Raw genomic sequence first — 27,654 nt, forward strand, 5'->3', positions numbered from 1 at the left:
TATTTGCATTATTCATGTACCATGTGTGATGCTGGTGTCTGCTGCGTGGGTGATGATGTACTATACTGGAGAGCGAGCGAGCGAGAGAGAGAGAGAAGGTCGCTCGCGCGCGTTGAGTTGGGTTTTGGGAGAGTGGAAGCTTTCAGAGGGGGCCGCTTGTCGTCTACTTTTTGCACCGGCAAAAAAACTAAACACCCGGCAAATGTTGTTGCTGTTGCTGTTGCTGTTGCTGCCAGTCAGTGCCTCTCCGATTCCGATTCCGATTTCGGTTCTCTCCTCTCTTTGTGAAGTGTGCTCTGGCGCTTTTTATACATTGTTGTGTTTTCGTGTTGGCGCCAAACGAGAGTTTCTATTGTTTTTGGAGCAACGTTGCCACGTTTCACGTTGCTTAGATTGTGCCGTTGTCACGTTGCACGTTGTTTAGATGGTGACATTGTGCTGTACAGTGTCTCCGGGATCGTCGTCGTATGGCACAGCATCAGTCTTCAGATCCTCTTTCAACAACTCCAGATCCTCCTTGAACTGCTCCAGATCGTAGTTGTCAGGTTTGTATAGGGCCTCTAGCGAGATATCCTCGTAAAAGAACTCCTCGTCGCTGTCGTTCTGCTCTTCCAAGCTCGTTGAAAAGCTATCTTCCCCCAGAAGGTCCAGCATCCGGATCTGGCGGATGACAGCCTTCAGGGCCGGGTCGGTGCGACCACGGATCGTCTGGCTTCTCTTCGAAAAGTAGTCCACCAACTTAGTCTGGCACAGCTTCATGTGCTTCATGGCCACCTCCAGGCTGGCGCTGATCTCCGTCTGGCGGTCTACAACGCCCATCAGTTTGGCCCGAATTTCGTGTATCTTCCGCACCTTCTCGAGGTTCAGGCGATCGGACATGGCGAAATTTTTATTAAATCGGAAAATTTATGTTTCGTTAAGCCGACAGAAATTTCCAAGGATAATTTGGCAATTCAGAAAATGGTTCAACACTCGTACCTTGTGTCTTGTAAACAGACCCGACCGATAGACAGGCCTAGCTGTCAAACCTAGCTGTCATTCAAATGAAATTTCAATTGTAAAATCCGTTCAGAAAACAGTTCCAGGAATATACAAAAATTATTGCTCTGCAAAATGGATCAGTCAAACATGGTGGAGAATTCTCTCTCGAAATCTCTGACAAAGATCTCAGGGCCAAAGGGGCAGTCAGGCGTTCCTGAGAAGGAGTCCCCGAAAGATCCGAAAGGAGATGCCTTCAGCCTCTGCGGAAAGCCCAGTTTCATCATTTGCAAGGGCAGGAGGATTCCAGATCTGATCGAAGTGCCCAGTCCCCCGGATCTCCGGCAGATGCAGGTCGGCGAGGGGGCCATACTGAAGATCCAAAGCATAGTGAAGCGTCAAAGTCGCATCATGTCATTGGTGGACTGGATACTCTTCCGCAAGAAGGAAGTCTCCCATGGCGAGGGGGAGGATCTGGAAACAGACGATTCCACTGGCAATGATGAGATCTCAAATTTGTAATGTTAAAGAAAGATCCCGAGTACACGAGAGCAATTCCTTAAAAGTCTCAAGATCTTTTGTACTTCTACGTCGGTTCATCTATGTATTTCCTAAAGACCTTAAGATCTTTCATACATACATACATATGTATGTATGTATGCATGTATGCATGTCTTCTATAGTCTTTCCCTTTTGTTTGAGTCAGCTGTTCAGTCAGCGTTCAGCGACTTTTGCTGTTTTGCTTCGATTCGATTCGCTTTATCATTTTGTTTTTCATAAATATTTATAAGTGAGCACTTTTGTTATTCTACTGATAGGAGGACGGATAGGAGGACGCAGCATATAGAATGGGTATGCCGCTGTCTTCCCCCTGGGACCCTATCCACCACAACAGCAACAACAGCAACAGAAACGGGGGGAACTGATTAAGGCTCTGAAGCTGATAGAGATAAGTCTATACATAGAAATGGGTTATACGATTCCATTGAGGAACAGAAGTACCCCTAGATACCCTTTAGATACGATTATGGGGGGAATTCCATGGAATCTAGCTAAATTTTCAGCGTTTTGGCGCGTGAAAAAGCTCGAATCTAAGCTCTCGTGCCTCCCCTTGGGGCAGGGACTGATTTACCTAGTTCTAAGCTCTGGCGGTTTCGAATCGTAACACTTTCACGCGCCGTCCGCCAAAAGGAACCACAGGGCCAGACACTGGGAAGGATGGCAGGAGGGGCTGGGTGCTGGCCAGACCTGTCGCAGCTCCTCCTCCTCTCTCCGTCACACACACAGAAAGACACTCATTCCCACAGAGATACAGAGAGCGTTGCATGCCAATGTTTAACCCTTCACTGCCTGATGGAGCCACCCAAAGCAGGCAACAAAACTTCAACTGCAAAGGCACGCGACGCTGATGGCTCTGTCGACGCACGCGTCGCAGCCGACTGCGGGCCCCATGTGAGTCGCGCGACAAGCACGCACAGATACACACTCAGGCACACACATGTAGCCTGTGCACAGATACACCGACACAGTAGATACACCACATGCTTGCACGCCTCCTCCGCCGCCGCCACCGCCTCCACTGTCAAGCTACTTTTTTTTGCAAACTTTTTGCCGACGCTTTTTGTTTGCTTTACTTGTCGTTGCTTGCTCTCTCTCTCTCTCTCTCTCTCTCTCTGTGTCTCTGTCTCTTTGCCACCAACTCTGTCGCTCTCGCACACAAACAAATTCTTGAGTGGCGGCCTCTCTCTTTCTCTCGCTGTGCTTGTGTTGGAGCTGCAGTGGGGGAACGGTTGGAGAGGGGAGCGAGCGGAGCGCATTCGTCGTGGTCGCCGTCGCCTTTTTGTGCTCGCTTCGTTTCATTTTCGCTTCGTTTTTGTTGTCTGAGCGCGAGCGTCTGTAAAAGCTTTGTGCACCCTCCCTCCCACACTCCCTCCGCCCACCAACCACTCATCACGACCACGACGACGACGACGACGACTTTTTTCAATTTCTTTTCTGTTCTCTCGCAGCGAAGAGTGCCGCTCCATTCTCCGCTGCCAAAGCCGGCCGCGACAGCGACGCGACTGCGAGCTCTGCCGCCTTCCATGGGGTTCTTGAGCGTATGCAAAAGATTTTTGCACATATTCATCTTTTTGGCCGTTTTCGGTGCGTTTCGTGGAGCTCGCTGGCTCCTGACGGGTTCCCGCAACAATTTTGTGCGGCATCTGAGTTTTGAGTTTTTTGCGCGCTCTAAAGAAATTCTGTTCCCGTGTTTTTGGAGTCTGGTTCTGGTTCCACGTCTCCGTCTTGCATCTTTCCAGCAGATTCCGATACTTCCTACATCTGCGTCACGATATTCTTGCTATTTTTCGATCCAGAGTGTATTTTTTTTCTCGAGACGAGTGTGTGTCTGTGCAAATGTATCTGTAACTGTAATTGTATCTGTGCGATGTCTTGGGGAATAAGTTCGCCCAAAAATTTCAGCATCATTCAGTTTCTGTCAAGACAGAAAAATATTTTTTATGTGTGCGTTTTTTTTCTGGAGAGTTGTGCGCCAAATGGCCTTGTGAATTGGGGGGTTTAAAGGGTATTTGCATGTGAAACAGATGTGCAGATTAGTTGGAGTCGAAACAGATGGATCCATCTATGAACAACACCATTTTTTTTTGGGATCAACGATCAACGGTTGCTCCATGTGAATACTGTGGAAATGTTGTGCGAATCCCGAGTGCAAAGAACAGACTTCCAAGACCGTGAGATGAACAGGAAGTGCAGGACTCACTACACCCCACACATCTGGTGAATGTGTGGCCGTCGCTGTAGACCCGTTACCATCGCCGTGTACCCATGGGGTACAGAGCGAGGTATCTGCGAGTACTATCTATTGACTCTCCCCGATGCGGTTCAACAATTTTTGCTCAACTAATCGGAACTTTGTGCTTTTGTGCCGGGTGGATGTGTCTCTGTCTGTCTGTCTGTCCGTCTGTCCGTCTATCTGTCTGTCTGTCTGTCTGTCTGTTGTTGCCCCTTTGTGCCATTGTGCCCCATGTGTCTGTGTCTGTGTCTGTGCCTGTGTCTGCCTCTGCTTCTGTCTGTATTAAGATCTGTCTAACTGTGTCTGTGTATCGCTATCCGGGAATCTGTGTACACCCTGCACCCCGCGCATAGTGCAGTCGCCGACGGTTAACTTTTATTTCGTTGACTTTGCCGCCGCGGCAGCTTTTTTCACCGTTGTTTTCTGCATTTGATCGTATCGCAGGGGGTTTGTTTTTACACTGTTCACCCCTCACACGTTGTTGTTTTCGTGCTTAGTTCTGGTTTTGTTGCGCCACACCCCTTCAATGCCACCCCCCACCCCCCAGTGACGCCCCCTTGCCCCCTTATCGAAAGCCTCGTTTTATCTTCTGGCGGCGTTTTGAACTTGAAAATTTTGTTGTTCGCTTAGTTTCCTCCCCTCCCATGCATGTCCATTGTCCTCTCGTCCTTCCTATACACACACACACTCACACACACACACACACAGTCTCTCGTTCCATGGCTCTCTTTGCGTGGCGCTTTTCCTCTCTCTGTTGTGAAGCGGGGGCTTTCGCTGCTGTTTAGACAATATGCGTGTCTCCATAGAGGAAAAGCACGCGTGTCTGGGGTTAGGAATAGAAGAGCGAAAGGGGTGTGTGTTCGATGTCGAGGTGTAGCGGGTGGGGGTTGGGGGTTGGGGGGTGTCTGTCTGCGGTTGTTTGTCTGCAGTATCTGTGCGTTTGCCGTGCGTGCGTGTGTTAGTGTGTGTGTGTGTGTGCGTTTGTGCCATGTGTTGAATTTATTTTGGCAACAGGAAGCCAGACAAGGCTGCCATGATAACGATGAGGCATGAACCCAGAATCGAAAACCCAGAACCGAGAAACACGTTGAACTCATTTCTCAAAAGCCCATCCACATCCTCCCATCCTATAACTGTCTTAACTTTTACCCCAATTCTTATGCGTCGGTAGCTTTTGGTGGCAAGGATAATCGGATCTTAAAATATACATAATATCTGTCCAAACATTAAATATTTGTATATTTTCTTGTCCTCGTTGTACCCTTCGGCTAAACTGATATCAAGAGCCAACTGGCGACGACGACCTTGCCCCTGCTACAAATGTTGCAACCAGCTTTGTGGAACCCAGATACTAATAATGATGATATCTTCTTTGTTTCTTCCATCTTTAGGTGCTTTTTGACTGTTTGGAACATTTTTAAAGATTACGTTAAAACGTTGTTGATACTTATTGAAATATTGTTTTATTTAATTGAATAATAATAATAATAATAATAATAATAATAATAATAACACATATAATACTATTTATATAATACCAAAACGAAAACGAAGACGATAGAAGATCCGTCAACATAATACAAATGTAATAATAATAGCAGCGATAACGATAACGATAACAACTTATGTGCAATCATTTAAACTTATTATTTTGAAACCTTCTTATCACTAAATAACTGAATAATTTGTATATAATTTCCATCAATCAATTCTACGACAAAACAAAAAAAACAACAACAACAAAGATCTAACAACAACAACATCAACAGCAACAACAACAACATCAAGAGGAAATAGTACAACAAATTAAAGTTAATCTTCAGTTGTATGGAAAAACAAAAAGTGATTTTCAGTTAGTTTCTCAAAATTTAACAAACAAAATTCACAACAAAATTTGGAATACAACAAACAACAACTACAACAAACACAGCAACAGCAACAACTACAACTACAACAACAGCAACTACAACTACAACAAACAACAACTACAACAACAGCAACAAGAAAATAATAACAAATAATAGAGTAGATAAAGGAATAATAAAAGAGAAAACTGTAACCATAATACGAGAACCCCAATAAAAGGACAACCACAGATATCGAAGGATAATAACAAATCAGAGCGCAACAAACCAAGAAACCAGCAAACAAACAGAAGAAACAGAAGAACAGAACACACAACCAAAAGCAAACAGCCAATAAACCAGACCACAAAGCAGACAGCAGATCAAACAAACCGGAAATAGAAACCAAACGAAGGAGCCAACACACAGCACACGAAAACGGAAATAGAAATAGCAACAGAAAACGAAATCGAAACAGAAACAGAAAACCGGAAAACCGGAAAGAGTAACAGAACAAAAATCAAAAGAAATAGCCCCACAGCCAGCCTCCAGCCCCCCCCCAAAAACCGCAGCCCAGAAAAGCGATAATCGTTAACAGGAAAAATAGAAAATATATCAACGAAACAGCCAACAGCAACAGAAAACAGAAAAGCAACAGCAAAACAGCAAAACAGCAGAAGTGAAAACTGAAATTCAAAAACAAAATCCAAAAAAAAAAAAACAAAAAAACGGAATACAAAAAAAAGGAAATAGCCAAAATTTGTTAAATTTTTTTTGTGTCTTTAAAACAAAAAAAAAACAAAAACAACAACGGAAAAACAGCCACGAAAAGCTTAACGGAAATCCATTGAAAAGCAGCAGCAGCACAATTTTGTCGTTTATAAAATTGAAAACTTTGTCTTAGGATTTGAATTTTCGTCTTAGTATTTTGAATTTTTACGTTCGTCAACGCGGTCGAGAAAATGTTCTGAAAAAGTCTTGAATGAAAAAACTTTGAGAGGTGAAGCCATCGACAAAAACAAGGGAGGAGAAAGGAGAAGAAACATTAAGCATTAAACATTAAACATTTCGCGAGTGAATACTAGGAAACGGGGGAGAAGGACAGTTTTGTGCCAAAGTTGCGCAACGAGAACTGTACATTTGTGTATGTGTGTGTGCGGTGCGTATCTGTGTGCGGCCATCGTTGGCTAAGCAGCACACAGGAGACCCGGAAACGCGGAGACCCGGAGACCCGGAGCAGAGAAGGAGTCTTCGCAGAAGCGAGAGATCGAAAGAGAGAGAGAACGATAGAGGATCAGATCGAAGAACATCACAATATCACAATATATATCCATATAAAAATTATCTCAAATTATTCATATCGTGGCAAAAGCAAAAGCAAACCAAAAGCAAAAGCAAAACTATGATCTAAAACATGTAAAAACAGTTTTCGAAAGCATTTCGTACGTATACAAAAACAAATTAAAGCTAATATTAGTAGTGTGAAAAAAAAATACAAAACAAAAACAAAAACCAAACAAAAATCCATTCAGATAAGCGGAGCGTTCTAAGCTAAACATCAAATTATATTAACATTTATGATAACACGAGTATTCGAGCATCTTAAAACTATACACAGGAGAGGAGAGGAGCAAACGAAATAGAGAGAGAAGGAGAAGGAGAGTTTTTCTGGCATAAATCAACATTCCCCGAAATCCCATTTGGTACACAACTTTGGCTAAGGAAAACAAGCCATCACTATTGGCTGCTGAATTGGTGAGTACTTTTGCTTATTGTCTGAGTATACGTAATCTTAATGGGCATAGACTTGGAGTAGATAGGGGGATACGGTGGGGTGGGATTGCTCCAAGTTCCAGGTGTTCGTATACGCAATGTTTGATCTGTGGCAGAGTACAGTGCAGAAAAAGAGTAAAGTCCGAGCGTAGATAAGCCCCATGCATGTGGGAAAGAGATAAGGACAGGAGGCGTGCGCGCCAAAAAGTATGCAACAAAAACGTATGCACTGTCAGAAGCCAGAATACAGAACACAGAACACAGAACACAGAAACCATTTACTTGCCCAAGCGAGAGAGACCGTGACCATCCGTCCATCCATCCATCCATATAGCCATACATTATATAACAGCCTCCCAGAGATACACACACGTATGTGCATGTGCATTTGTATATACTTGTATCCTCATCTACATGCAAATTTCATTTACGCGCAAAAAATTAATTATTGAAAAAATGCGCGACGGACACCCAAAGAGCGCGCGAACCACATATCCTTTAGCCTCCATTCTCCACATCCTTCTTCGACCCCTTTTGCTGGCCATTAAAACTGATGGTGTATGGTGGGTGGTGGGTAGTGGGTGGTGGGTGGTGGGTGGGTTGTGTGCTGTGTCCATCGACAATCGAAACACAAAAGTCGAAAGGATGAGCGCCGGCAGCAGAGCAGGGGAGACGGAGGAGAGTGTCAGAGCAGCGGCATCTATAGCCGCAGTGGCTGCGTCAGTGGCAGTGGCAGCGTGAGCGGCAGCGGCAGAAAAAAAAGGAAGCATTACACATATTTTTTAAATGAATTGAAATAAAATTCGTATATAAAAATGCCCCCTGTCTGTGTGAGTGTGTATGTGTGTGTGTGTGCATGCGTGAGTGTGTGAGCGTAAAAGTACAGTTGACTCCACACATTTTTAACGGCAAATGGCAGCAGTGGCAGTGGCAGCGACAGTGGCAGTGGCAGTGGCAGCGACTGCGGCAGCGGAAGAGGCGTGGGCAGTGGCGTAGTTGTCCAGGGAAAAGGGGTGGTCTCCCACCGAAGGGGCAGCTGCCGAGCACCCTGGTCAGCCAGGCCAGCAGAGGCTGTGCGGCGGCAGAGACTGTCTGCCCGCTCCACCCCCTGGCCAGAAAGTAGCTGCAATTTTTAATGGGTTTGAAGCCAGCGACGCGTTGCCCAAAAGAGCGCAATTATATGTTCTCTCTCCCTCTCACACACCCACACACACACCTATTCTCTTTCTCTCTCTCTCTGCATCTGTATCTACATCTGTAAATGTATCTGCATCTATGCGGGGCGTACGTGTGGGCCATGTCATTAATGACAACTTTAATTTACATTCGTTAAACTTTTTTCTCTCTTTTAATTTTTCGCTACGCTTGCACTTGGCAACAGTGGCAGCCGCAGAAGCCAACCCAACCACCCAACCACCCACTCAGCCGCCCAGCCCCAGCCCCACTCTACCGAGAATCTACTAAAAAACCCACCGAACCGCACGGAAATTGCATTTTTTCGGTCGCATTCCCTTTCCCCCATTGCCCCTCCATTTTGTCTCATTTTATTGCAGCTGCCGCGGAAAAAATTCTCATTCTTTGCTGATTTTTTCGCCCCGTCATTGAATGTGTAGTTTTTGTGGAGTCTAGAGCGAACGTGACATATGATGAGTAGAGGAGTAGAGGGGCAGAATGGGTCTCGTTTTGGGTGTAGAACATCGGAATTAATTGTAAGCTGGTGTTCTTTTGTGCCGCCCAAGGTTTGGCCTCTTTGCGGCGAGGTGACTACAGGTCTAGAGAGGATGAAGAGGGTGGATAGGGCTCCATGATGGATTCAATCCTAATCCTAAGAGCAAGCCCTTTGCAGAACTCTTGCATTGGTCTCCCCTTAATTATCCTCTCAAATTATTCAAAGCTCTATTTAGAAATATTCACAACATATTTGTAAACATTCCTCGCTGCTGCTGCTGCCGCTGCTGCTGCAAGTGAAAGTCCTGAGAGACAGCAGATGGCATGAGCGTGGCATGCCACGTGATAGAGAATGGAGAGCCCTCTGGCCTCAAGTGGATGGCTGGCCACCCAACAATTCTGGTGGATGGCTGCTTTCGCTGGCCTTGGTGGCATCGCTGGCTGTGGCTGCCACTTGACAACGTTGCGTATGGGCCAGATACGTGCTAGTTAGAGGGATGCTTGCCTAGATAGATGACAGATAAATAGTAGATGGCAAGATAGATGGATGGAAATATGAATACAGACTCGAGCCAGAGGCAGTGGCAGCGGCACCGGCACAGGCACAGGCATGCCGGAAGCTTAGGTTCAACATCAGGCATGGGAGGAGAGCCACGGAGGTGGGGCGGCAGGGACACGGCAGGGCCCGCACATGTGTGTTGGAAGGGCAGAAATGTTAGCTGAAATGCTTTTGAAGTTGTCAAAAGTCAGCGAAACGGGTTCACCCACATGCCGCAGGGCCACAAAAGTTGGGGCTCCGATGAAAAGGTTTTTTTTTAACGCTTGCCTGGTCTCGTAATTAGCCAGGATAGACATTAAAGGGACATAGAGGGAGGAGAGCAGGAGGGAAATGGGAGCCTGGAATGTGCTTTACCAAAAGTTCACCCATTGATTGCAGAGCACAGCTGCAGAGATCAGTCAACGGCGGAGCGTGAAGAGTGAGTGAAGGCTCGTATGTAGGGGCCTCCTCCTTTAGTCACGCCCACTTGCATCTGCAGATGTCAAAAATAAAAACAGAAGAAATGCCTGTATTTTATTTAAAATAAACAACAATCTACGGAGGGGTCCAGAAGGGTTGCAGGAGGGCTGGCCGATGCATGTCAACAGCCTATCGCGAGGCAGCACGGGGCGTATGCGTAACATTTTCATACGCCCCGTTCTGAGATCGCTCGCTCGTCTTGCCACCGAATGGTGGGTGGAAGGATTGTGCAGGATGGTGGCAGACCTGCAGGCGAGGGAGGGGGGGGGGAGTTGTTTTCCACATGACGACGACAACGTTACCATGCAATAAACATTTTACCGAGCCAAAAGGATGAATCGAGAAAGGGGGCTTGTGTGGCTGGGTGGCCGTACGGAAGGGTGGCTGGCTGGAGGGGTGAAGGGTGGAATAGGTAAACAGCAGACGAACAAATAAGGCCATTAAAATATTTCCAACTGTTTTTTTCGGCTGTAGCGGCAGCACCCCGCCCCGTTCTTTGATATCAGCCTGAAACGTGAAGCAAAAATTAGATCAAAGAGAAGAGGCTGCTGGGAAATCCGATTAGCCGACGGTACTCCGAGATGGTAGCGAGAGAAAAAAAGGTATAAATATTTAAAAGAAAAACAGCAGCAGCAGCATGGGGGCCGGGGCATGGGGCAGGAAACAATTGGGGAACCTTTTCATTAATGCATGCATATCCCTCATCCACAATACTCGCACTCGCACTCGGTCTCGTGCTCTTACGAGCTGGAACAAAAAGCCCACATTTATTTAGCATTTGCACACAGATGAATGTACAGTTCTCCACTTGCCACGTACCCCTACCGCCGCACCCCACCCCACCCCACCGCACTCTGTCTTTCCTTTCAGGCCACACTTTTGTTCTGCTGCGTTTTTCTGGCTCTAAAAACTGCGAATGTTCGTACAAGTGCACTTTTTGTCTGCAGCCAAATAGAAACAGCATAAAAATGCTCAGTGCTGGGGGCACAATGCAGCCAGACACACACACACACACATACGCATACACACAGAGCTTGCCACTAGCCTGCCACCAAACCCCCAACAGACTGCTTCACGAGGAGGGGTTCCCGGGGGCGTCTCGGGGGGCGTTGGCAAGGCAGCTATAAAATTGTAAACCTGCAACTGCATTTAACTGCAGTGGAAACTTTGTAAGCGCCCCATGGCCGATGGCCCATGCCCCATGCCCCATGCCTCATGTTCATGGCTCGTTCTCTCCTTTGTTGCCACAAATTTGCCTCATTTGATTTACGGCCTGTCAGGGGGGAGGGGACAAGTGAAAAAGGGGAGTGAGAAAGAGACAGCCTCATTACAATTGCTCAGCTGGTGTTCAAGCTGGGTTCCCCCCCTCCTCTCAGGGTGAACAGGGTAATCCGGGGTTCCGAGTTTCCGAGTTTCGACGGTTTCGGAGACCTTGCAGCGAAGGATCCGTCGTTAAGTTCACGTCAGTTAATTAAAGCACAAGTCCTCGCTCCTCGAATGTGGAACACCAAAGACTTTCACCCACATTCGGGTCTCCCGATGTTCTCCTGTTGTCCTCCTGTTGTTCTTCTGTTGTTGCATCTCAGATGTTTGCCCCCCTTTGCTGGTAACTATCTCTTTTCGTCTGGCGGCTGGCTGCTGTCTGATGTCTGATGTCTGCTGTCTGCGCTAAAACTTTTCTGCCCATAAAACTTGCTGTGAGCGAAGGGGGAAAATTAAACGAAGGAGAGCCTTCAACGACGCATCTCTCTGGGTTTTCACTTTCATGCAAAGCAAACAAAGCGAACAAAACGCGATAAAGTTTATTAGCGGCTCTGGCAAGACGACAAACGGAAGTGCCACCGACCAGAAGAAGCGGCAAATACTCGCACATGAAGCATAAAAATGTGTATGTACGAGTATTTTTCTTTTTGGGGAGAAGCGCTTTCACGTGCAAATAATAGGAATCCCCCTTCCGGGGAAACGCCACACCTTCTCGTCCCCAAACTATTTAACGAGTGCTGCCTGCCAATTTGAATTTGAATTTGAATTTGACACACTCCCCGGAGGGCCCTCGAAAAGTTGCTAGACGCAAAAACGCGCATACGCCTCGGTGGCCGGACCGGTGGCTGGAATGGGATGGGATGGGGATGGGGACGGGAGATTCGGTTCTCGGTTCGTTTCGGGTTCTCTTCTAGCCAACTCCTCGAGGGAAAACTATGTCAAAACTCATTTAGTTCTCGAGGAAATGTTTGGCAGAACATCTGCAAGTGCTTCCGGTGTCGGAGTGGGCCACAGAGTGCCGGAGTGGCAGAGTGGTAGAGTGGTGCGGAGTGCCAGAGTCTGCCATGTCTGGCAGCTACTTAGGTCGGTTCGGTGCAAAAGGTGTCCGACCCATGGTCCCCACTAATCCTATTACTTACATAAATGCCATTAAACGAAAAGACCCACGTGGTACTGGAGATGGGGCGGAGCGAGAGGTGGGTCTTTGTGCCACAAGCGACAAGGTTGGCCAATGCTATGTGCGTTGCGAGGCTTTCCCTGCAACATTCTCCCGTTTCCCGTTTCCCTCTCCCTCTCTCATCAGAGGGTTGGGTGCGTGCGGATTTTCACACTTAACGCATCGCCGGATTGGAAAACCCACAGACAACAAAGTAGCAAACGAAAGGGGGGTGGAGGGGGAGGGGGGAATATTACGCACGGCTGCATTTTTGTCACCTGAAAACGAGGCACTTGCCACTGTTGTCCGTTCTGTTGTTAAATACTTGTGGCACCTAAGCTGTTGGCCATTCCATTCCATGCCACTCTCAGACCCCAAAGATTTGAACATATTTCGCTAAATTGCATTTCTGCAGTCATTTAAGGTAATTGCATTAGACTCGTTCGACATGTTGCATTAGGTCGGGATGGAAGAGAGCGTACCCCTAGGTACGTGCCCCCAGGTCTTGCAAGCTCTTTTGTTATCAGGGAATAGGTTTGTTTTCTAAGAATATATTGAATCGAATCAATAAATCAGTGGAGTGGGTGAGTGCCTATTCTGTATGGCAATCTCCTCTACGGATATGGTTCCGTTCCCTATTCATTCATTCATTCATTCATACGAATGTCATGCATGTCATAATATTTGCGAATCGCTTTGCTTTGCTTTCTCCGACATTTCATTTTATCAAGTCGGGAAGGTAAACAAAATCAAATCGATAGGTTACTGAACCAAAAGCCAAGGCGCAATCACATCCACACACAAACACACACACACACACACACACAGGCGGATACGAGCACAGAGGTACAGATATACACGGAGATACACGGGGTGCAAAAACAGCTGAATGCATTGGTAAACAACACACAGGAACGGCTAGTAGAGGAGCAGCCAAGATTCTTGGCAACAATGCAATAAAAGAAATTCTAAAATTAAACTACAAACTGCACAAAAGATGCCCCAGAGAGGAGTTGAGGCAAAAGAGAGAGAGAGAGAGAGAGAGATACACACACTGCGAGATAGAATTGTATCTCTGAGTACTGCACCACCAAATGCCAATTCGTTTAATTTCAACTCAAGGGAAGATGTTCGTTTCGTTTTGGCCTCTCTTTCGAAATGGCATTTAAAATGCATTTTTATTTTTACCATAAAAAAATAACTTGTAATTTTTCGTGTTTTTCCGCCAGTTTTTGCAGCACTGCAGAAGCCCCAAAACAAAGCAGAATCCGTCGAAAGTAAAAATATCGGGCAAAAACGCCACAAAAGACACGATGTCAGCAAATGTACGATATATAGTCGTACAGCATGTGTAGCATTGTACTGTTGCACAGACAGATGTACGCTTGCGGGACGGGCTCGGGCGTTACGAGTATTTTTAGGTAGTACTACCCGTACGAGGGTCGCTTTTTGCATCTGCTGTTTATAAAGAAAATACAAATAGTGATAAAAAAAAGCGCCTTGTTTATTTATACAATAATGCTGCATACACATCATACAATGATTTACTTAATATTTGTACACGCTTTCGGCCCCCACTCGCTCCTCTGTCCGTCCCTCGGCACCTGTCAGTCCCACTGCCGGCCCTATCCGCCACCCCCCTCCCACTGCCCACTGCCCACTGTCCGCTGGCCACCCCTTCCAGCAATCAACCCGGAAAGCAACGAAATCAAATGAACAATTTGCAAATTTTCTGGCACGATAAAAGCAGAGCTCTTTGTGGGACGCTCGCTACAATCGTCAATGGGTGGGGGGACGGGGGGGAGCGGTCATGGCCGAGAGGGATGAGAGTGGGGGTGGGAGTGGCAAATCGTAATTGACTTAACGGTTTGGGTATTTGGTCAGCAGGTCCAAAGGTTGAGCTGATTAAGCGATGAGACGCTGTCGAGACACAGCTGAGCTGGCACTGATGTGGCATGGAGTAGATTCAGTTCAGGGCTCCATCGAGTCTCCCCCCTTTCCCGCCTCTTGCAATCTTTTTTGGCCCAATCTGCAAATTAAACCGAAATAAAAAACAGATTATACACAAAATAAAACGAAGCGAACGAAAGCGCTCCCGAAGTGCAGGCCGCGCCAAAAGCTGCGGGGCACAGGACAGAGCACAGCAGAGCAGAGCAGAGCAGAGCAGAGAGGAGCAAAGCAGAGAGCTGCTGCCCCAATATTAGAAGAGTCTGCTGCGAGCAGAGCGTCAGAGCGGCAGAGCGGGAGAGCGAGTGAGCTTTGAGAGCGCCACTGCACCACTACAGAGACGCTTGTGTAAGACGCAAGAGTGGCGCTCACACTCACACCAATGCAGGCTCCTCGCCGGCAAAAAGTGGAAAAAATTTTGCAAATGTTTTGACTAAAAAAGCTTAGAGGCTACGCTCTGTTCCGCGATGGGGCTCTCGCGCTCGCTCTCTCTCTGTGTGTCGCTCTGTGTCTCTCTGTTTCGAGAATCTGAGTTCAAGCAAAAGTTGGCGCGCTCCGCTCCCAGACACAGATACAGGCGCAGGCACAGATACAGATACAGATACAGACACTGGGACGGGGCAAAGGCAAAGGCAAAGGCAAGGCACCGACCGAAACAGAAGCAGAAGCAGAAACAGACGACGACGACATCGCTGAGTGTTGAGTTGAGTCTCGGTTCGGATTCGGATTCGGAATCTCTTTCGGTTTGTTATTTTTTGGCATTTTGTTCGATTTTTCATGCCCGACGACGTCGACGACATCTAATAAAAAAAGCTGCTGTACACAGTCCGCACACACATGTGTGGAGCGCTCTCCCATCGGGAACTTCTCGGGCAGGCAGGCAGTCAGGCAGGCAGGCAGCCATCAAAAATAACCAAAAATGTAGTGAACTGAAATAAAACGCAAAAAGTGCACCAAAAAAAGCAGTCGAGAATAGAGGAAAACGAGGCAAAAAGTGTCGCGAATCAACAATAGATAATTTACATGTGTGCCGCACGACGCGGCGTATACGCAACGCTGCCAAAACAGAAACAGAGGCAGCGGCAGAGGCAGAGTGGCAGTGGCAGTAGCAGAGACGGAGGAGGGGCTGAGGCAGGGCAGAGGCTGAAGGAAGGGAAGGAACCGCCAAATGAAAAGTGAACTTTTCCAAAACTTATGTATTGAAAATAATCAAAGACGGAAAACCGAAAATCGAAAACCGAAAACAGAAAACAACGAAAACAGTTTCTGTGATCGTCGACAGTTTTTCCCTTTTGCAACATTGCAACTGCAGACAGAGTTCGTGAATCTCGTCGTGTGTGTCTGTTTGTCTGTGTGTGTGTGTGTATCTGCCACTGCAACGTGCATTGGTAGAAGTATCTGTGCAGTCGCCAGCTACGAATTTCGGTTCATTTCGGGGGTGTCTGTGTGAGCACGTGTGCATCTGTGTGCGCGCAGCGCCTGTGTTCGTATTCGTGGCCGTTGCAATTTGCAATTTTTTTTGTATCTAAGAGTATGCACCACCACCACCCCCAACCTCTCACCCTCCCACCCGTCGCCGAGTCATGCCATCGCCTGCCGCAATCAACTTTTTGAGGTTAGTGTATTTTGCAGCATGTCAAAGAACTGCTCGGTGATGTCTTGGCTGAGATACAGATACAGAATCAGTGGGCTACCGCCTCAAGGAGGATCTCTTCTTTGCGAGCCAGCCCCCAAGAGTCAGTACTGCATGGATCAATATTATCATCTGAATCAAGGCCATTTCGAATGGAGGTGTCACCACAAAACACCGAGCCAATAACTGGGCGTGAGTGCCGCAAATTTCAGGGAAATCTGACATATTTCGAACCCAATCAATTGAACATTGAACGGTTCGAATTTATCCATTTGGAGACAGAGAGAGAAAGAGATAGAGAGAGAGCCAGGAAAATTGAATGTAAATCCACTAAAAATAAAAATAAAAAAATAAAAAGATACACAACTTGAAAATGTTTGCGCGTAAATCAAGTTGACAAAATGCAAAAGAGATTCGCCTCGGGGGCGATACAGCACACACACATGTGGAGGGGTGGTAGGGAGTGATGGATGGATGGACTGAGGGGCAGGGGGGCAGGGGGCAGGGGGGGCACGGCACTCCACACACACAAAACGGCACTAATGAGCAGAGAAGCAGAAGGGGCACACAAAAACTAAAAGCAAAAGCAAAAGCAGCAGCAACAACAGCAAAATTTCTGCCACAAATCATTTGCAATTTTTATTTGCTCTCCCAATTTTCTGCGATTTTTTCTGTTTTCTGTTTTTTTTTTTGCGAAATTCTCCCTGGGGCTAAATTCATTTATATTTTTGGGGTCTGAAAGAGTAGGGCACATCGGTGTGCGTGTGTGTGTGTGCGTCTGTGTGAGTGTGCGTTCGAGTATCTACGAATTTTGTGTGCGAATGTCAGCCCATAAAGGAATATGATGAATTATAAGCAAAAAAAAAAAAATGCTTTTTGCACAAAAAACTAAAATCCACAAAATGTTCAACAATAAAACAAGCGAAATCACTTAATTGTGTGTGCGTGTGTATCTGTGTGCTGTGGATCTCTGCCGTAGGTTAGCTGGCGTTTTCCGCTGATGTGGGTTTTTTTTTGTTTTGCTGCTGTTTTGGCGCTATGTATCTAACAGATACATCTCCAACTCCACTCCTAATGCATGTGTGGCGTGCTGGCGTCCGTCCGTCCACCCGTACATCTGCCTGCCTGCCTGCCCCACAGCACTGGGCAGGCAAAGGGGGAGGGGGTTCTTGTTGTTTTTTTGCCGGTAGAAAAATGTTGTTTGTCACACGACAGCGACGCCAGCGTCGAATGGAGCGTTAATTAAATGTACAGATATTTGCCAAAAAAAAACGAGGGAAGAAAAGAAATGAAAGAAAAGCCCAACACAGTCGAAGCGGGGAATACCCTTATCGAGTGGGGGTGTTTGTGGATGGGCGCAAAACTAATATATCCGGATTTTTCTCTATTCAATTACTGCCCTAAGTGATCCGAGTAATTGGGTTAAAAATCACTAATTTCTATGAGGATAAAGTGACAATGGTAGATGTTGGGCAGGCCCTATAGATAATCTGAAGGCTGTCCGGGTTGAACAACCCCCCACATAAGCGAGTAAAAATGTCAGGTACCACCCAAAGGGGGAGGGTAAGCAGTAGGGCAGGTGCTCCTACCTCCTCCGAACCGACAATGACAGCTATCTGAATTCCTTTATTCAATTACTGACGAAAAGCGCTCTGAAAAATCGCCTAAAAAGTGCCCAGCCCAGCCCTACAGATAAACCCTTTGGCTGCTCTCTGCCCCTCCCCCCGCCTCAACCCGATTAAATAGAAACCCAAAAGGTAACCAGATTTTGGGCAAAATACTCGTAAAATGCTGAAAAATTGCCCATTTGGCTCTTTTTTGTGAGTCACTTTTTGCCTTATTTTTGTATTTTTGTGGCGCAAATTGTTTTTATACGCTCGGAGCGCTCGCAGCACTCGCAGCTCTCGTGCGAGCGGGAGCGGGAGTACGAGTATCTCTATCTATCGGTACACCCGTACCGTACCTGTCGCTATAGTTTATGTGTGCTCTCTCTCTCTCTCTCTCCGGAGTGCTCTCTCTCTCTCTATCTATCTGTTCGGGTCTATGGCTCTCCCTCTCCGTGTTTGGCAAAGCTTTTGTGTATTGAATTAGATTGCTGCACAAATTACGTTAAAATGTTTTTGGCGCTCGTTTTTTGTTGTCGTTGTCGAGCAACAAGCGCAAAAAACTTTTTGGCAATTTGTATATATTTTGTTGTTGTTCTCAGTTTCGCTGCCTTAACCTTGAGAATCGTTCTTTTTTGGCTGGGAAGGGAATGGGGCTGGCGAGGGGGCCAGCTATGAGTACTCGTATGTTAGATAAAACCAATGGACGGACACGCAGCGACAGCTCCATAGATACTCGTTGTGCTCGTAGATAGTTCCGTAAATTAAGGAATTCGGAGGAACCTGTATCGGACATTGAGGACATGGGGTCCGAGATCGTCCGGTGCGTCGATGGGGGCGGGTAATCGTACACCCGATACGCAGCAGAGCCGAACGAGGCGCAGCTTAAACGGGAAATGGGAGCAAGAGTTGGGCGGGCGGTCTGGCAAACTCCACCTACTTCACACCTGACAGCCCCGACACCGGCACAACACAACATACCACAAGACACGAGCCACACCAAGAGATACAAGACACAAGATACAAGAAACAAGACACCAGATACAAGTGCACCGGCACGAGATACGAATGGTGCAAGATAAATGTATATTAATGGCAATGAGCGACGGCGTCATTGGCTGACTCGCTGCTGCTGCTGCTGCTGCTGGCTGGCCGCCATTTAAATAGAAATAGAAACTGAAATATCATTCTCCCCTTAAGTGGACCACGACTTGGTTGTGGGTGGGGCGGTGGCGGTGGCGGCGGCAGGGGCTATCACTGGAGCTGGAGCTGGAGCTGGGGGGTACATTGACAACTTTCACTGGCAGCGGAGCGTGAGCCAGAAATTGGCAACTCGAATTTGCTCGACGATAAGCGCAAAGACCAAAAACTGGAGCATATGCATACTGCAGATGCGAATACGACTTGAAGTACGAGTACGAGTACGAGTATGTGTTTAGAAATGATTGCGGATGTGCGCGGAAAAAGAGATTGAATGGCATTGCGAAATGATGTAAATAATGATCAATGGGGAGATCTTTTTAAAGACCATATTAGGAGTCGCACATCTCGGCTTTGGGTAAATGCTTGGGTATCAGATCTATGACCCCTTTCTTAGGCTTGTTTGTGGAGCATCTTCTCCTAGAATCTAGACTGATGCAAAGTGCTTCTCAAAATTGTTATACCCGCAGCGGATTTGGGTACTCATTACACGCTGTGAAAGGGCGAGGGGAGTACGCCGTGCTCCTCAGATAGTGGCACTCGGAATCGGAATGGGATTCGTTTGGACTGGAAGGCGACGGCAGCAACGGCGACGGCGATGGCGACCTGCGACGACAACGAACGCATAAATTGCAAATGCTGTCGCTCTGCCAATGGAGCGCAATAATTCACAAATAGCAAAGGCAACAGCAACAGCAACGGCAAAGGCAACGGCAACGACGGCGGCACTGCATTTGACACGAAGTGCAGTGCAGTCGTTGGGAGAGCACACAGCCAGCCCCCTCTCGGCCGCCGTCGTCCCAGTCCGAGTGCATGTTCCGGACCCGCCAGCTCTCTCCAGTGTTGAGGTATCTCACAGTTCGACGCTGCAGCGGCGCGTTCACTCGCGGGTTCAAGGTAGTTTGCTTCGCCGTTCTCTCGCGAACAGCCGGCTCTCGATAGCCGATTGACGACTGCCCATTGACCGTGCCGATTCCCCGGCTCAACAACTTCTTGTAATCGCTGTTGAACCGATGTCGATGTCGATGTCGACACGCAAAGCGATTCCAGCCCCAGCCCCAGCCCCAGTCGATTCGATTCATTTGATAGGCTCACAATTTGCGAATAAGTAAGCGTACGAGTGTGTATATCCAGAGATTGTTCCGGGCACATGCTCCGACTCTGCCTCTGACCCCTTTGAAGACAAGTCAATCATCACTGGGGATGGCTCTGTTATCACATCATAGTCGGGATCACAACATTTGCCTGATCGGCGGAGTCTCTACCGCGTCCCGTCCCCATCGAAGACTTTTAATGGATATTGCCGTTCAAGCAGCCTGCCTTGTGGCACTACTCCGCGGGCCGGCCGCGGCCTGGAGATATCTTTCTGCGATCGTGTGTATCTGTGTGCCTTTCCTCGTCCGTGTGTCGTCTGTGTCCCTGGCTGTGTCTGTGGCTCTCCGAGACCTTGATCCCGCATTAAAAAGTTGGCACGTCGTCGTCATCGCCGCGGCGTCGTTGTCGTGGGACAACAAAAAGAACACGGCACAGAGATAAAACCAAAACCAAAACCAAAAAAGAAAAAAACAAAGAGCGAAAAGCGAAAAGCAAAAAATACAAAACAGTAAAGAAAAGGCTAGTTTTTGGCAGGTCGCAGCCTTAAATACCCTAGCATATCCCTGGCAGTTATATGTGGGTATTATGGAACAAAGTTATGCGATTTTGACAGATTTTGGATGCAACTGGGAAGAAGAAAGAAGATGAAACTTCGGCCGCCTTTCGAAAGTATTCAAATCTCTTTCGTATCAGAAGTACTTCGTTTTCTGTGTGGGGAAAACCTCTGCCCAAAGCTGTAATACCCTCTAACGAAGGGTAGAAAGTACAGAAAGTGAGTCAAGTCGCGGCATGGAGCGGGGGCGGGTGCCGGGTGGCGGCACTCGGTCGCTCATGACAACAAAGGAGGAGGAGGCATGTGGACAACCAACCATTTTGTGGGTTCAGGGGCAGGGGCTGGGGCAGGGGCAGGGGCGGTGGCAAGGAAGGGGGCCGAGCAGGCTGCTTGGCATGCGGTGTCCATTGGTGCGCCACTCCTTCCAATCAGCCGCTGATGATCTTCATTGTTTTTAATTTGCCAGCCATTTCTGCTAATGTCTCTCGGCCTTTTCATTTTCACTTTTGAAAAAGCGGCAGCTCTGGCTCTGGCTCTGGCTCTGCTGCCACCGCCTGGAAATTGAGAGTCGAAGGCGTTTTGCATGCCAACACAGAAAGTATCTGCTTTCGTCACTAATCCTTTCAATTCTTCCACTTTCAGTTCAACCAAAAACAAGGATTGACGATTGCCAGCCCAGAAATATCTTTGGAACCAATTTGAAATCATCGAGAAAACGCGACCAGGAGGGAGATACAATTTCATTTCAAACTAAAAAGAAAAGCAAAAGCAACAGCTTCCTGGGAGGAGCAGATACGCAAAAACAAAAACAAGTTTATTATAAACGAAGGAATAAATAAATGTGACACTTAAGAAGAAAGGAATTTTAAATTTGGACAAAATGAAGAGAAACAAATGAAGAGAGTGGCAGAAACCCAAACAGCAGCAGCAGCAGCAGCCAACTAAAGCAGCAGCTAAGTGGCTAAGTGGCTAAGTTGCTAAGCGGCTAAGAAAGAGAAACAGAAACTGCAGAAATGTGCATCAAAAGTCAATAGAGAAGGAGTCCCAACAGAGACAAAAGCCACACGAGAGAGAGAGAGAGAGAGGAGAGGCACAGCAACTCTCCGGGTGTCCAGTCAAAGGACACACAGAGAGGACAAGCAGCAGCAACCAATAGGATATACAAGGCTCCCATCGAGAGCATAGGGGAGAGCACAATGGCCATCAACTTTTCGGCCTCGTTTGCGGCCTGCATAGCGGCAGGCCTGAAGGTGCCCCGCCAGATCATGTACTGCATTACCCAGGACTCGGGCCAGCCTTACGTCCTCTACAAGGACTCGCAGGACGCGGAGCGCAACCCGGGCGCCCTCGGGGCGAGCGCCGCCCAGTGGGGCAGCGACATGTACCCCAACATCCAGCAGCAGGCCCAGCAGCACCTCAACGCCCAGCAGCAGCAACAGCAGCAGCAAGCGCAACAGCAACAGAATGCGGCACAGGCTGCCGCCCAGGCCGCCGCAGCGGCTGCAGCAGCGGGCCAGCCACAGAGTCCTCCGGGCGGGGGCCAGGAGCCCCGCGATAACGGCAGCGGCGACGGCCGCCAGCAGCAGGTGTCGCCCTCGTCCAGTCCGTATCCCTCGGTCCAGCAGCAGCAGCAGCAGCAGCAGCGGGCGAATGCCGGCGGCGAGGAGGATGCCATGAACCAGGTGAGTCCCGATTCCCACATTCCGATCCCGATCCCGATCCAGATCCACAGCAGCAGATTAACGTTTGCCTTCTCGTTGCAGCTTCAGCAGAACTCCGCGCCAAACCAAAACCAAAGCAGCAACGACCCCCAACACTCCGGCTCGAATCCAGGGGAGGCGGGCAACCCGCACGTGCAGCAGAACGGGGGTGGCGGCGGCGGACCACAGGGCGATCCCAGCAATGGCTTCCAGACGCCCGACTACTATGCACCACGACACGCGGCGCCGCAGGGCGGGATGCTGGCTCCACCCGGCTTCCCGCCGCTCCACTATCTAAACAAGAGCGTCCTGCCGATGGAGCAGAGCGGGGCAGGGGGCGGAGGAGGCGGTGGCGGCGAGGCCTACTCGCTGCCGGAGCTGCTGCCGGGCCAGCAGAATGGCCAGCAGAACGGTAACGGCGGACCGTCGAACGCGAATGCCAATGAAGGCGCCGCGGCGGCCAACGGAGGGGCGACGGGTGCCGGTGTGGGGGCGGTTAGCGGAGTGACAACGGGCGGGCGGACGGGCAACGGTCCGGGGCGTCCGCACAAGAACAAGCCACACAGCGACCTGCGGCTGTTCAAGTGCCTCACCTGCGGCAAGGACTTCAAGCAGAAGAGCACACTGCTGCAGCACGACCGGATCCACACGGACGCGCGCCCCTTCCCGTGCTCGGAGTGCGGCAAGCGCTTCCGCCAGCAGTCGCACCTCACACAGCACCTGCGCATCCACGCCAACGAAAAGCCCTTCACCTGCCCGTACTGCTCGCGCAGCTTCCGCCAGCGCGCCATTCTCAACCAGCACATACGCATCCATTCGGGTGAGAAGCCCTTCGCCTGCCCCGAGTGCGGCAAGCACTTTCGCCAGAAGGCCATCCTCAATCAGCATGTGCGCACCCACCAAGGCGAGCGACAGATAACTCCTTCCTTACCGATACTACAGATAGAGATACAGTTAGAGATACAGTTAGAGCTACAGATACAGTTTGAGTGGGGTCGGAAGGCTACACAGAAAACTGACCCTGACGCACCTTTTGGCAACAAACCATTTCCCTTGCAAAATTCAATGCTTTTTTGGCCCAAAATCAAAATTCATGCTCCTACGCTAAGACGATTCTCGTGTTGGCGTGTCGATTCGTTGAGAGTGCAGCAGATACTCGTATATCTATATCTATCTACATCTATCCATCGATCGATCTTCGATCTTCCTGCCCAGCAGCTCGACCAATCGGCAAGCCAACTGCAAAAAGATCATCAAAAACTGTCTCTAGTTTAGCGAAAGATGTTAGATGCTATTCTCTCTTCAAGATTTGTATCTCGGCTATGAGCCAAGCCTAAGCGCTGCTAACATTTGCTCTCTCCCTCTCTCTCTCTTTCTCTATCGATTAACTACTTCCGTGTTGAACCGATTGGTGCGGCGGATGCGGATCAAAACGTCCCCCCAACAGATGTCTCGCCACACCTCATCTTCAAGAACGGGCCGCACCCGACGCTGTGGCCCTCGGACGTGCCCTTTCCGGGAGAGGAGAACGATACGAAGGGAGACATTGCCGGTGCCGGCGGCGGATACCATGACGACGACTCCCAGGGCACGCCAGACGGCAGCGGGGGCATGCATTATCCCTCGTACTTCAAGGACGGCAAGGGTGAGTGATCCGCAGTGGCAAGGGCATTCGAACGATCAATCCTCTAATTAGATCATTCCGCAGGTCAAAAGATACTGCCCGAGGTGCTGCAGCACATCGGTGTCCGTCCGGCGAACATGCCGCTCTACGTCCGGTGCCCCATCTGCGACAAGGAGTTCAAGCAGAAGACCACCCTGCTGCAGCACGGCTGCATCCACATCGAGTCGCGGCCGTATCCCTGCCCGGAGTGCGGCAAGCGCTTCCGCCAGCAGTCGCACCTCACGCAGCACCTGAGGATCCACACCAACGAGAAGCCCTTCGGCTGCATGTACTGTCCGCGCTTCTTCCGCCAGAGGACCATCCTCAACCAGCACTTGCGCATCCACACCGGCGAGAAGCCCTACAAGTGCACCCAGTGCGGCAAGGACTTCCGACAGAAGGCCATTCTGGACCAGCACACGCGCACCCACCAGGTAGTTGTAGCCTGGCCTCAGTCTTCGCCACTCTCCCCCAAATCGACGATGCCTAACCCCAGCGATCTTTCTGTTCTTCTGTTTCGTTTCTGATACAGGGGGATCGACCCTTCTGCTGCCCGATGCCCAACTGCCGGCGACGCTTCGCCACCGAGAACGAGGTGACCAAGCACATCGACAACCACATGAATCCCAACACCACCAAGGTGCGACGCCAGCAGCAGCAGCACCAGCAGCAACAGCAGCAGCAACAGCAGCAGCAGCAACAGGTGCAGCAGCAACAGCAGCAGCAGCAGCAGGGCAACAGCAACGCGGTGGCACAGGTTGCCTCCGTGGCCAATCACCTGATGAACGACGCCAAGAGCCTGGCGGCCCAGCAGTTCCTCAACAACAACAACCCGACGGCGGTGGACAACAAGGCCAACATCCTGCCGGTGCGGAGCATAGCGGCCAATGCCGCGGCCGCAGCCGTCGTCCAGCAGTCGGTGGTGAAGAACGAGCTGTACTTCCCTCAGTGCTATGGGCCGCCCTTCCAGCACCCCTTCCAGACGCAGCAGCCACAGCAGCCCAGCGTGGCACACGCGAACGGGGGGCCCACGACGCCGGTGACCGTCACGGTGGCCAATTCGGTGGCGCCCGGCGTGGTGGTGCAGCAGAACCCGTCCGCCTCCGTTGTGGCCCAGTGACATCCCACCACTGGAGCACCTGGAGCCCAGCAGCAGCAGCAACAACAACAGCAGCAGCAGCAACAGCAACCAACGGCGCCCCAACAGCAACACCATCCGCCACCCCCACCGCCGCCCACATCGTCCGCACATCATATCACAGCAGCAGCTGCGGCGGCGGCAGCAGCAGCAGCGGCCTCGCCCACCTCCACGCACGCCTCATCGGTGGCGGCACCGCAGACGGTGACGCTTTCGATCACATTGCCGCCACCGCCGACGTCCCACCCGCCCCATCCGGGGCATCCGGGACACCCGGGAGTGCCCAACGGGGGTGCGCCCCCACCGCCGCCCACTCTAACACATGCGATACCCATCCATCCCCACATACACTCGATATTCGGATCTCTATGATGTCATCAGTAGGAAGCGCGAGAGAGAGAGAGAAAAGAGGAGCAGGAGCAGAAGCAGTAGAAGTAGCAGGAGAGAGGAGAGGAAATCAAAATTGAGGAACACACTATTCACAATATTCGATAGGTTCGATAGGTTCGATAAGTTCTCTAGTTATAGACGCATACAAATTCTCTTAGTTTTTAAAACTAATCTTTAATCTTAAAACCACAAAACACAGTTTTGGTAACAGAAAAACGGGAACGGGACAGAGCAGAGCCGAGTAGAGCGGACGAAGAGTAAGAAAAGATGATCGGGAGAAGAGGAGCTGAACCAGGAAAAACAGGAAAACAGGACGAGTACTAGTCTTTTCGAAAAGGACTCTAAACTCCTTTGATTACAACCATTAACATCAAATGCAAATGGTTAACGATTGAGAGCTACAGCGCTACAAAGAGAAGAGCGAGAATGAGAACCAAAACACAACGTTATACGATTCCTTTTTGATAATTTCGTTTAAGGACCCTAACACCTCTTAAGACTACCAATACATCAAATATTTATACACACAGACACACACACACACAAACACAAGTTCGTCAGACATGAAGCTGAGGATGATGATAGGGACGATGATTACTGAAACAATCGACAAGAGTTATACGATTTTAGGCGTAAACTTAGGATAACTCAGATATAGAGAGAGCGAGAGCAAGAGAGAGATGGGGAATGAATGGATAGACAGATATGGAGTATGGAGTATGGAGTGATACGAGCGATAGGAGCGATAGATAGGGCAGCTATAGGGGAGAGAAAGAGAGGCGCCACAGACGCTGGCTGGCGCTGAGCAATTTGTTTTTCGATGACACAGCAGCTAAGTTTTGATTTCGTTCTCCAGATATGTTGAAGTATTCGAATTTTTGTTGAATGAATATGGATAACCCTTATTAGAGCCTTCTAATTTTTTTTTTTTTTTTTCAATTGATATGTGATTTTTGTATGTGTATAAAATAACACTAAAACGCAATCTATAATTATACAACGAGCAGAATAAGTTGTAGAAACCTTAGTACATTGAACTAGGCTTCATTTGTTGTCTTCCCCAACTAATTGTGTGTAATTTATGTTGAGTTTTTATTTAGTACGAGTAATTAGGCATACGTTTAACCCAAATATGTCCACACAAGTGCACGCACAACCAACCCATAGGCAGACACAAGATAGAGAGAGAGAGAGGAAGAGAGAGAGAGAGTGAGAAGGCGAACGGGCGGGAATAGAATCGATCTACTATATAGCGAACGCAATTCAAATGTGACTCTTCAGGTGCCATACAATCGAACAATAGTCAAAAAGTTATCTGAATCACCCCACCACCCAATACTTTTCCCTTTCCCCTTGCCTCGAATCCGAATCCGAATCGGAATCCAAATCCAAGTCCAAAAACCAAACCACTGTGTGGATATAGATGACAAATTTAGTTTCATATCAAATTTTCCAATGTACCGTCAAAGCATTTATGATTGTTATTAATCTTATAGCGTATGCTTCCTACGTAATACGTATTGATGGGATCGCAGATGGGATCGCAGATGGAAGAGCGAGAGTAAGAGCGGGAGAGAGACAGAGAGAGAGAGAGAGAGCAGAAATTAACTCTAGTTTAGTCGTTTCACCTTTGCAAGTACTATCTACTCATTATTTAATACATTTAGTGTCTAGCCAATTAAGTTTCGATGGAAGTAAATCGGAGAAAGTGCTCGGAATACGATTTGTTTTCGCTGTTTTTTAGGCATACAGATTATCAATTATGTTTGCATATATTATTTAATGATTTCAAATAAAACAAAAACACAATTATTTTATTTCCGATTTTTCCGTTTTCCTCTTCTGTTTATTCTGTTTATTCATCGTTTCATCCCAGCCCAGTTTTTAGACCCTACCCCATATAATTTCCCCAACTATCGGGGCAAACGAACGACATTTTTGGCATTGAACACAACATTTTTCGGCTTGGACAGGCGTCTGGTTTTTGTGATACGAGTGGGGCTCAGTTATGGCAAATGTTTCGGCAACCAACCAGTGAACGGGTTGACCATTGAAAATTGTACATAGAACGTTTCGAAAATACAAAGTGAAAAAATTACGCACAAAAGTTTTATAAATAGTTTGAGCAAATTTTTTTGGCATTGTAAGAGTTTTATTAACACCTACGGTTACGGTAAAGTTAGTCCAAATTTTAGAACACTCTTTAGGCACATTGAAAACTCGAAATCTAAATCAAA

At 48.5% G+C, this 27,654-nt stretch overlaps 2 protein-coding genes and 1 long non-coding RNA gene across 8 annotated transcripts; all 3 read left to right on the forward strand.

The window, feature by feature from the left end:
* Window positions 1-1,087: 1,087 nt before the first annotated feature.
* On the forward strand, window positions 1,088-1,543 carry LOC117184709 (uncharacterized). Its single transcript, XM_033383400.1, has one exon. It carries the CDS (start codon window positions 1,114-1,116, stop codon window positions 1,498-1,500), a length of 387 nt encoding a protein of 128 aa, XP_033239291.1. The 5' UTR covers window positions 1,088-1,113; the 3' UTR covers window positions 1,501-1,543.
* A 1,443-nt stretch (window positions 1,544-2,986) lies between these two features.
* LOC117184710 (uncharacterized) lies at window positions 2,987-6,111 on the forward strand. Of its 2 annotated transcripts, none has more exons than XR_004470138.1 (2): window positions 2,987-3,821; window positions 5,164-6,111. It is a non-coding gene; the product is annotated as an uncharacterized lncRNA (long non-coding RNA). The 2 variants fall into 2 exon arrangements; XR_004470139.1 differs by having other exon boundaries at window positions 2,988-3,123.
* A 224-nt stretch (window positions 6,112-6,335) lies between these two features.
* jim (zinc finger protein jim) lies at window positions 6,336-27,241 on the forward strand. 5 transcript variants are annotated; one of them, XM_033385462.1, is made up of 6 exons: window positions 6,336-7,371; window positions 21,169-22,208; window positions 22,290-23,046; window positions 23,674-23,871; window positions 23,923-24,326; window positions 24,422-27,241. In XM_033385462.1, exons 2-6 carry the CDS (start codon window positions 21,723-21,725, stop codon window positions 25,007-25,009), a joined length of 2,433 nt encoding a protein of 810 aa, XP_033241353.1. In that variant the 5' UTR covers window positions 6,336-7,371; window positions 21,169-21,722; the 3' UTR covers window positions 25,010-27,241. The 5 variants fall into 5 exon arrangements, with proteins under 5 accessions (XP_033241353.1, XP_033241355.1, XP_033241351.1 ...); XM_033385464.1 differs by having other exon boundaries at window positions 23,935-24,323; XM_033385460.1 differs by having other exon boundaries at window positions 6,337-7,371; window positions 22,290-23,130.
* The last annotated feature ends 413 nt before the right edge of the window (window positions 27,242-27,654 follow it).

The sequence above is a fragment of the Drosophila pseudoobscura genome, chromosome X (assembly GCF_009870125.1).
Source record: "Drosophila pseudoobscura strain MV-25-SWS-2005 chromosome X, UCI_Dpse_MV25, whole genome shotgun sequence".
NCBI lineage: Eukaryota > Metazoa > Arthropoda > Insecta > Diptera > Drosophilidae > Drosophila > Drosophila pseudoobscura.

Bases quoted from the DNA above. Each gene is read 5' to 3' on its own strand.
- jim (XM_033385460.1), top strand. From the start codon at position 21,723: ATGGCCATCAACTTTTCGGCCTCGTTTGCGGCCTGCATAGCGGCAGGC. The intron at 23,131-23,673 runs GCGAGCGACAGA...TCCCCCCAACAG, and splicing joins GCATGTGCGCACCCACCAAG to ATGTCTCGCCACACCTCATC. The intron at 24,327-24,421 runs GTTGTAGCCTGG...TTTCTGATACAG, and splicing joins ACACGCGCACCCACCAGGTA to GGGGATCGACCCTTCTGCTG.
- LOC117184709 (XM_033383400.1), top strand. From the start codon at position 1,114: ATGGATCAGTCAAACATGGTGGAGAATTCTCTCTCGAAATCTCTGACA.